The following is a 9,603-nucleotide window of genomic DNA, read 5'->3' on the forward strand; positions in this document are numbered from 1 at the left end:
TCCATGTCTTGTCATTCTCTCTCATCCCCCACAGTCCCTTGGCACAGCCCTGATTGCCCTCTGGCCAGCTCCAGCTAAGCTCCCCCAACCCAATATTTTATCAAAAAATTCAAACATATAGAAAAATAATAAGAATTGTACAGTGAATACCCATACAACCACCCTAGCTCCTACAATTATTTGTAGAAATCTTACAAAAACATGCCGTGTGTTTGATTTATTCCCTATCTTCCCATCTCCCCACCCATCGCTGTACTTTTTGACTTGGGCTTTCTGCTCCCTGCCTTGCAGGCGTGGCTGTTCAGTGACCACCTCATCCAGCAGCAGGGGAAGTGCCTGGCTGCCACCTCCACCTTAATGTCTTCCCCCGGATCCCCGGTCATACTGCAGATGTGCAACCCTAGAGAAGGCAAGCAGGTGAGTCTCCTTGCCTGCAGCACAGAGGCCCAGCAGCCCCAGGGGACCGTGCTTCAGGGTGGCAGACCTTGGCAGGGGAGCCCCTGGTTGACTCAAATAAGCCCTTCAGAGGAGGATCTGGAGGGTGGGGAGCAAAGTCAGCGTCTAGGTCAAGCCAATTATTCTGCCCATGAGGAAATACTTCTTTGGGTAATTATTCGTTTAATGCCATCCTGCCAGGCTGTGAGCTCCGTGAAGGCAGGGACCACTTGTCTTGTTAACACTGTATGCCTGGCTCCTGACAACCACCACAGTTCAAATAAGTGTTAGCTTTTACTGACAGCCTGTGCTAGAAATTTGAAATAGATCATCTCATCTAATCCTCCCAGCCACCCAGTGGCGTGGGTTCTAGTACTACCTCCATTTTATACGTGAGTAAGTTGAGGCTCACTGAATCTAAAGAATATAAGTCGGATCACACTGCTGAGAAGGGGTGGAGCTGGGATTCAGACCCAGGTCAGTGTGACTTCTAGGCACATAGTCTTAACCCAGCACATAGTAGATGTTCAATAAGTATTTCTTGACTGCTGGCAGACTAGGGAAACTGAGATCCAGACACAGTGATGTCCAAGCTGGCATGACCAGCCTCACGTGAGCACTGCCTTTTCCATTCGTCCGATACTCTCACCCACACTGTCACCACTAATCCTGGGAGACAGGTCAGGGTCAGGGAAGAAACTGATGCACAGAGAGGTGAAGTCACTCGCTCAGGGTACACAGCAACCAGTGACAGTGGAACCAAAGGCTGGATTTCCAGAGCCAGCCAGCTCCCTTCTGTGCTGCCCCTTCCTGTCTTGGAGGGCTCCCTTGCCGCCCAGGGAATGGGACCCACGGCTCAGAGGCTGCTCCGGCGCTTCCCCTGCTCACGCTCCTCCTCGGAAGCCCTCCCTGTGCCCGCCTCCGTCGGTGCAGGCAGTGAGGAGGGTGCTCCCTCTCTGATTTGGCCTGCAGGGTTTTCCACCTACCCCCCGTTCTTTGCTTGAGTCGGCACGTTTTTTAAAGGATGAACAGCAGTTTGCTGTGCCATTCTGGAAAGCAGCCACATCCTCTCCCTCTAGCCTGTGTGTGTCTGAAGGATCTGTGTGCCTAGCCCACTTGCTGGACCTGTGGGACACTTGAAGCACATTTGGATGGTGGGGGGATGCAGTCCACCCTCGGCCCTGCCCTGCAGTGGGCACACACTGTTGCAGTGTCCCCTGCATCTAGAGCACCCACCTCTCTGAGGGCAAATCCTTGAGCCCACGCCCACCCTCTCCCACTGAGGAATTATCTCCGAGCAAACCTCCACTCAATTGCCCCTCTGGGGCTGAATCACCCATTTCCCCCTTTGTGCTGACGCAGCCTATGGGGTGTGTAGGAATCTCCCTGGCCCCATTCATTCTGCCCCTGCAAGTCCTGCCAGGCTCCTGATGGCACTCTGGGTACCTGTGCCCCTCTTCTCCCAGGAGGACAGGATGAGCAGCTATCCCACTGCCAATGCCTTCTGGAATCCAGCCGTCTTTCTTGGTCCCCTGCTGGTCCTGTTTCCAAGGCTAGCTGGGTTTCCTGTATCCGAGAGGCTCCTGTACCTCAGACCTGGTGTAATGGAGTCAGCAGGCCCCAGCTCAGTCTTCCCTCCCCCTCCCTTCACTCAGTCTCCTCACTTACAAAATAAGAGGCTCCCTCCCCTGCCTACCTCACAATGAATCTGTAAGAACCAAGATGTGGAGATGGGACAGTGGGTGATGTGATATTGTTTCTCAGACAAGCCCAGAATTGAGCGGCCTGGAGAGTCAGGAAACCCTGAGATTGTGCCTAATAGCACTGATAGTGAAAATGAGAATCTTGCTGTTTAGGGAGCACTTCCTAATGATTGGGTGATTCAGTCATTCATTCATCTTAAAACAAAATGACAGCCAGGTGCGGTGGCTCACACCTGTAATCCCAGCACTTTGGGAGGCTCAGGTGGGCAGATCATGAGGTCAGGAGTTCGAGACCAGCCTGACCAAAATGGTGAAACCCCGTCTCTACTAAAAACACAAAAATTAGCCGGGCGTGGTAGCACGCATCTGTAATCCCAGCTACTCAGGAGGCTGAGGGAGGAGAATCGCTTGAACCCAGGAGGCGGAGCTTGCAGTGAGCCGAGATCGTGTCACTGCACTCCAGCCTGGGCGACAGAGTGAGACTTGGTCTCAAACAAACAAACAAACAAACAAAACAAAATGACGTTGGGTGCCTACCTTGTACCAGAGAATGTACAGATCATGTTGGCCACAAGGATGAAAGGACATGGTCCTTGACCCCCAGGGAATTTGCACTTTAGTGGAAGAGAAAGAAGGGAGTGAGCCACTATATTACAGAAGGCTAGATGCTGAGGTGGCACTAAGCACCAAGACTCCCTGGGGTGAGGATGGCCATACTCTCTCCAGCTGGGCGTTGCTGGAGGTTTGGCCTACGTGAGGTAAATGTCAAGGACTAGAAGAGCATGAAGAAATAGGAGGGGGGGATCCAAAGGCTCTTGACCTTTAAGCTTCCTGCGGAGACCATGTGGGCCCAGAGAGACTGAGTCTTGGCCCTACCCCTCACATCCCTGCATTCCCACTGGGAGCCCAGGCTCCGCACCTGCCTTCCACCCTATGTGCACAACCCCCTGCAGCCCTAGCCCTATCCCTGCAGCCCTAGCCCTATCCCTGCAGCCCTAGTCCTATCCCTGCAGCCAGGTGGGTTCATCTCTCTCCCCCCAGCTGCTCCCTGTCCACCCACTGCCCTCAGAGCCCTCTGGGCTCCCTCCACATGGTCATGAGCACTCCTGCCTCTAATCAAAGACACGGTGAATGAGAGGAGAAGGAAGAGGGGAGGTGGTTGCATGGGAGGCAAATAGGAGAGAAACCCAAAATGGACCTATCTTACTATTATTTTTCCCTGAGCCTTGAGACCTAGGTCTCTGCCTCTCATCCCTTCTCATAAATGTTCCAAGCAACACTCCATCCTCCATCCAGGCACTTCCCTAATGTTCTACAGGAGCAACTCTTCTCCCCCTTGTCAAACCCGGGGACGGGGAGGCACCAGGAGGTGAAGGCACTGACCAGGAGCCCCTGCATGACTCTGATGCGAGACCTCCAGTCTCCCACCACCGTGCTGGCCCCACACTTCATCCCTACAAAGAAGGCAGCTTCCCACTACGGGGTGTAGATAACTGGCCTCACAGGTCAGAAGCTTAGGACTGTAGGAAGAAGAAATCATGTTTGCAGAAGTAAAAGATTTACCTAGGCCAGGACTGACAAGCTCGAGTGCCTACAGGGAGCTGCTGGGAAAACCCCCATAGGAGAAAAGTCGGGACCAGGCAGGATCTATGGTGACCTGAAGAACAAGAGCCCATCTAAAGCAGAGGGCAAATCCTCAGCCCCAGCAACTGATGCCATGTAAGAAACTGGGCCCAATAACTACACAGAAGCTAGAAAAGGAGATTTGCACGTGGCAACCAAGCTAAATTGTAAATAAACACAGGAACTTTGCCTCCTCTGATCTGGACAGGAACTTCTGCAAACTACAGAAGCAAGACCCCTGCTGGGAAGGGCAGGGCTTAAAGCTGGTGTTAGGATAGGATGGGGGCAGCCTCTTACGTAGGAATACACAGCCTGATTTAAATGAGGGGCATGACTGGGCATGGTAGCTCATGCCTGTAATCCCAGTGCTTTGGAAGGCCAAGACAGGTGGATCTATCTAGACCAGCCTGGGCAACATAGCGAGACCCGGTCTCTGCAAAAAATTAAAAATTAGCTGGGTATGGTGGTGTGCATGTATCGTCCTAGCTACTCAGAGGCTGAGGCAAGAGGATTGCTTGAGCCCAGGAGTTCGAGGCTGCAGTGAGCTATGGTGGCACCACTGCAAGAACAAGATCATGCCTAAAAAAAAAAAGGAGGGGGATGTGTCCTAATTATATACAAGGGTTGAGTACATGCATGTGAAATGAAAGTACAACATTATTGTTTTAAATCATTGTTTTTTCCTTCCTCTCTTAACCCATCTCCGTTCCTCCTAGAAATGGAGGAGAAAAGGATCTTTCATCCAGCATTCAGTCAGTGGCCTCTGCCTGGAGACGAAGCCTGCCCAGCTGGTGACCAGCAAGTGTCAGGCTGACGCCCAGGCCCAGCAGTGGCAGCTGTTGCCACACACATGACGGTAGCCCCGGGGCCTCCTGTACCTTTTGCATGAGACTTTGGGACTGGAAGGGGGTTAGGGTGGGGGAGTGCAAAGCGGGCTGTTCCCATCTCCCACATTTCTGCCAGGACCATCAGCAAATACCCACCACAACACACGTTCTCCAAAGCTTGTTCCAGGAGGGCGCAGGCGGGCACGCCCCGATGCCCTCAGTGCTGTCCTGGCCGTGCCCCGGGAGAGGAGATGGTCAGGGTGCTGGACTGTTGCTGGGTAGAGACTGAGTAGGTGCCCCTGGCTCTTTGTCCTCTCCCTTGGCGCTTCTTGGGGCCAGGACAATAGTATGTGGTCTCTCCCCTCGTTGCCTGGAGAGAGCAAGGACAGAAGCCCACACAGGGGTCTGTTGGGTCATGAGGCCCAGCTGTGCGGGCAGGCAGGGCCGGGGGAATTGGGCAGTGTGGATGGAGAGGCTGAAGGGAGAGGGGCAGCCTGCAGGAGCAGGTAAAGAACAGGAAGGAGGTGAGAAGCCTGGTGACCTGTCAGAGATGCCAAGCCCAGGGTGGCACTGGGTTGGGTGGGGACGGATGGTATCTTGGCAGCAAAGGATGGGTAATTTGCAAATGAACATGGATGGAAGAGCAGCAAAGCACCAAAAGAACAAGGTCTCTTACCCAGGACGCAGTCCCTTCCACACTTTACCAGCCCCGGGGTCTGAGCCCGACACTGCCTCCGGTCCTGTGCCTGAGGGTGCCCACATTAGCAAAAGGCTGCAGAGGGATCTCTAGGGGAAGATTCGGGCATAGTTTATTAAACAGACTCCGCTTCTGTTTGGCCATGTGTCAGGCTGAGACCTCTCTCTTGGAACAGCTAGTGCCCTGTCCCTGCGGCCAGGACCCACTGAGAGGACGGGTAGCCACACACACCCCCGAGTAGCCCCAGCCTTGTTTGTCATTTTTGACTCCTGCTTTCTCAAAGATTTTGGCCTCTGTCAATACAGCATCATGGGTCAGGGTGGTCGGAAAGAAGGGAACCTCCTTTCTGGACCATGAACAGCCCCTAAGTCATTAGGGCTCAACATCACCCTTATTCCCCTCCCCGCTACAGGAGGGATTTTCTTGAAGTGTCAGCTATTGCACTGGGCTGGGAGGCTGGCTGTGGCTCCTGTTTGTGTAGAGAACTCCCAGTTCCTTTTCACAGCCGCTGAGAACACATTCACACATCTACCCCATGGCCTAGTCTTGGAACTGCTCCTGCTATCCCTGTGCCCTGCTTCCCTTGCCCCACTGGCTCTTGGGCAAAGGATTGTTGGTACCAGGACCCTGGGGGTCTCCCCTACAAAGCAGACCAGCCTGGGGCAGATATACCTACCACAGGAGCCCCCTGTCTTTCATAGGCCAAGGATCCACACACCTGTAGAGTTCATGGATTCCAGAAGGTCTAGGAATCTCCTGAAATTGTCCCTAAAATACTGCATGTGTGTGCATACATGCATTTTCCTGGGGAAAGTCCATGGCTTCTAAAAGAGGTCCCTGATCCCCAAGGGGCCTGAACCTCTGCTCTGGATTGAAGCCACTGCTTGCCCAAGCTGCCACCCCCTAATCTTCCTCCCTGGTGTGCTCAAACTGCCATCGCCTGCTCCCTCCACGCGGCCCTTGGGGTCAGCAGCCGAGTGTCTGTGGTCCGCAGCACCTGCTCTGGAGGGCTCTCCAGCAGTTTCGCCTCCTGACTCTCACCAGCGTCCTCTCAGCAGCGCTCCCATGCCCGAGTGCACACCCCTGGACTTGCCAGTGCAGGGCCCTTCGCCCCCAGGGCCACGCTTTGCCCGTCCTTTGTCGTGATGTTTCTTCCACAGCCAGGTGCAGCCTCAGATCCCCTGTTCATCTGGGAAGCCTCCAGCCACAGCTTAGGACAGAACCGGGCCCAGGGCAAAGGCCTCTCCCCAGAGGATGGACTAGAAGGCCTGGGCCACACTCGGGCATGGACCTTTGGGGCTGGGGAGTGGGGGCTTCTCCTCTTGAATGTAAGAGGACTGCTGGCCAGGGGGCCTTCAAAAGGGTCTCTCCTTTGCTGTGGTCAGATCAGGCTCTGCACTTATCAGCCAGTCCTTTGTGGCAACTCAGCCCTATTCTGTTTTTGCTTTTCCTCTTCTTGACCAAAGCATGTGCCACTAGCTGTCCTTGAGGACCTCGTCTTTATGAAACACACACCTGGAATAAAACCACTTCTTACATGTCCACACGCACCAGCGCCTTCCTTTCTGCCTCCAGGCCTAGCCCTTCAGCACCACCCTCCCCTGCCGCGTGGGGGAAGTCAGGGCCTCCTTTCTGTAAAAGTGAAACTGTACATGCTCAAGTCTAGCCCTCTGCTGCACCTGGTAGCTTGCTCGTCGGCCTCCATGCCCTGTGGTGCCCCAGGAACTCCTGACTGCTCCTGTTGGTGGGGGCCAACAGGTGGCCCTACTGCCAGGGCAGGCCTTGGACCAAAACCAGGAACCAGCTCAGGTCGGGCGGAGTCCAGGCACCTGTGGCCTCATCACAGGATCCTACTTGGGGCAAATTGGACAGCAAATTGCTTCTCCAAATTGGTATGGCCCTGCCGCCATGCTTGCCTTTAGCCAGCCCTCTCTCCTTCCCTGAGAGCCAGCCCTGTCCCCTTGGAGCTGCCCTCCCCTGCTCTACCACACAAGAAGGCAGTGGTACAAATTCAGGCAGGACACACTTCCTGGGTAAAACAGCAAAATAATTCTGAAAAGAGTCTTACCAGACCAGCTTTGCGTGATTGGGTAGCAGATGCTCTGCCTGATGTTCCCATGGGAACCAATGGAAAACCCCCACCATGTCTGTGATCAGAAGCTGAACCTACCCAGGTAAAAATAAACGCTGCTACGACACACATATGAACTGCGGTTGGCAGGCCAGCACACCACTAGCTTCTCCTGGACACAGCCATTTCTGCCCTCAGCCCCACTTTGCCGTAGGGCTGCTGATCTGGAGTTACCCAGAACTTCTGACCCCTGGGCCTGAAGAGCCTGGAGCAAAGCCCTCGCTGGCTGCAGAGAATACGCCTTGGCTACAATGTCCAGCTTGGTCTGGGCTTGGGAGGCAAGTCACCGTAAAAGACCCTGGCTGCAGTCTCCATCTCCCCATCCATCCCTCCATCTTCTCAGGGAGCACAGCCCACCACCCACCGCCTACTCAGGGCTCCCTCCTGGCGTACTGAGCCCCATTTCTACTCTCCATCTATTTTCACTCTCAGCCTTGGAGGGCTCTGGTTCTTGTTCCTCCTGAGTCAGGCTCTCTCCTCTTGCCTTCTCTCCTCCAAACCTACCTCTCCCAAAGGCCATTTTCTGTGCCACCCAGTTATTTTCCTGGGAGCTAAGGCTGTCAGCCTTTAGCCAGCCCCCAGAGGAATCAGCAAAAGCCCCAGGCTCAGTATTAACAGTTGAGTCACTGGCAGGAGAGTCCGACGAGAGCCTATGGGCGGGGCGGCAGGAGGGACTTCTGCACCAGGGCCAGACTCCCATTTGTACAGCAGGGAGCAGTTCCTGGATCCCTGGCCCTCTGTGACTTGGCTTCAGTTTTTATAAGGGCTCTTCCCCCTGGCCCCTCAGGAAGGCTGTCTCCATTTGCAGCTGGGAGAAACAACCTGGACAATATGACTGTCCTCCCAGGGTTCCAGCACCCCAAGGCCTGCAGGGGGTGTCTCCCAGCACTGCATGGGGTGTGGTCCTCTCCCACCAGGGAACAGGAAAGGAAACCTGGAAGGGAAAGGCTGGCATTTATAATGTCTGTAATTTCATTGCCAACAATGTTCTCAGTGTGTTTGGTATTTGTGTGTCCCTGTGATGGTCTGAGTCAGTGCTCCTCCAGAAGGAGGGGGCGACCCAGCCAGCTTCTCTAATGGGAAGAGGTCTTCACTGCCAGGCACTTAGGAAAGACCTGGAGATGGAGCAGGGGAGGGCCTACTCTCTCCTGGCCTGGCAGCTGGGCTGAGTAGCTGACCTGGACTGAGGCTCCAGAGCCATCTGAGGACACCTTCTCCTGCTGAATACAGCCCTGTGAAGCGTGGAGAAGAGTGTACTAGGGGCGTGGACTCTAAAGACCCATTCAAGCCAGACGCAGAGGCTCACACCTGTAGTCCCAGCTATTCAGGAGGCTGAGTTGGGAGAGTCCTTTGAACCCAGGAGTTCAAGACCAACCTGGGCAACATAGCGAGACCCTATCTCTACAAATAAATAAAAATTCAATTAAATTTTAAAAAAATACCCAGTCATCTGGATCCCTCACTACTCTGCCATTTATCAGCTGTGAGCTCCTTTTTTTTTTTTTTTTTTTTTTTTTTTTTGAGAGGGAGTCTCACTCTGTCACCCAGGCTGGAGTGTAGTGGCGCAATCTCCACTCACTGCAAGCTCTACCTCCCGGGTTCACGCCATTATCCTGCCTCAGCCTCCCGAGTAGCTGGGACTACAGGCACCCACCACCACATCTGGCTAATTTTTTTGTCTTTTTAGTAGAGACGGGGTTTCACCGTATTAGCCAGGATGGTCTCGATCTGCTGACCTTGTGATCCGCTCGCCTCAGCCTCCCAAAGTGCTGGGATTACAGGCGTGAGCCACCGCGCACCGGCCAAGCTCTTGAATGAGTTATTTCATCTCTCAGCCTTGATTTCTTTACCTGTTAAATGGGGTACTCATAGCCCTAAAGGATTTTTTTTGTGAAGCCTGATCGCAAAGCCTCTGGCCCTTTCCAAATGCTTAATCAAAATGTTATTACTGTTATTAATAAACATTTTCTGAGTGCCTGCTACATGCCAAACACTTTGCTAGGGGGGATGACACAAATGTAAACAAGACAGAAATGGTCCCTGCCCTCGAGAACGAATATTCTAGCAGAGGAGATGGACCAATCAGCAGCAACTGTGATACCACATGATAAAAGCTGCAGGGGAAGGCAGGAGCTATGGGAGCAAGGAGAGGGAGCTCTCATGCAGGGTGTCAGTGAGCTGGTGCTC

General features: G+C 53.8%; 1 protein-coding gene across 2 annotated transcripts in view; it reads left to right on the forward strand.

The window, feature by feature from the left end:
* Window positions 1-9,398, forward strand: part of GALNT16 (polypeptide N-acetylgalactosaminyltransferase 16) — a 98,065-nt gene extending 88,667 nt beyond the window's left edge. The window contains exons 14-16 of one of the 2 annotated variants that reach the window (XM_007987109.3): window positions 292-417; window positions 4,478-4,617; window positions 9,104-9,398. In XM_007987109.3, coding sequence (XP_007985300.1) covers window positions 292-417; window positions 4,478-4,615 — 264 coding nt within the window. In that variant the 3' untranslated portion in view covers window positions 4,616-4,617; window positions 9,104-9,398. The remainder of the gene's footprint in view (window positions 1-291; window positions 418-4,477; window positions 4,618-9,103) is intronic. The other variant, XM_073011110.1, reaches the window with a different exon arrangement.
* The last annotated feature ends 205 nt before the right edge of the window (window positions 9,399-9,603 follow it).

The sequence above is a fragment of the Chlorocebus sabaeus genome, chromosome 24 (assembly GCF_047675955.1).
Source record: "Chlorocebus sabaeus isolate Y175 chromosome 24, mChlSab1.0.hap1, whole genome shotgun sequence".
Classification (NCBI taxonomy): Eukaryota; Metazoa; Chordata; class Mammalia; order Primates; family Cercopithecidae; genus Chlorocebus; species Chlorocebus sabaeus.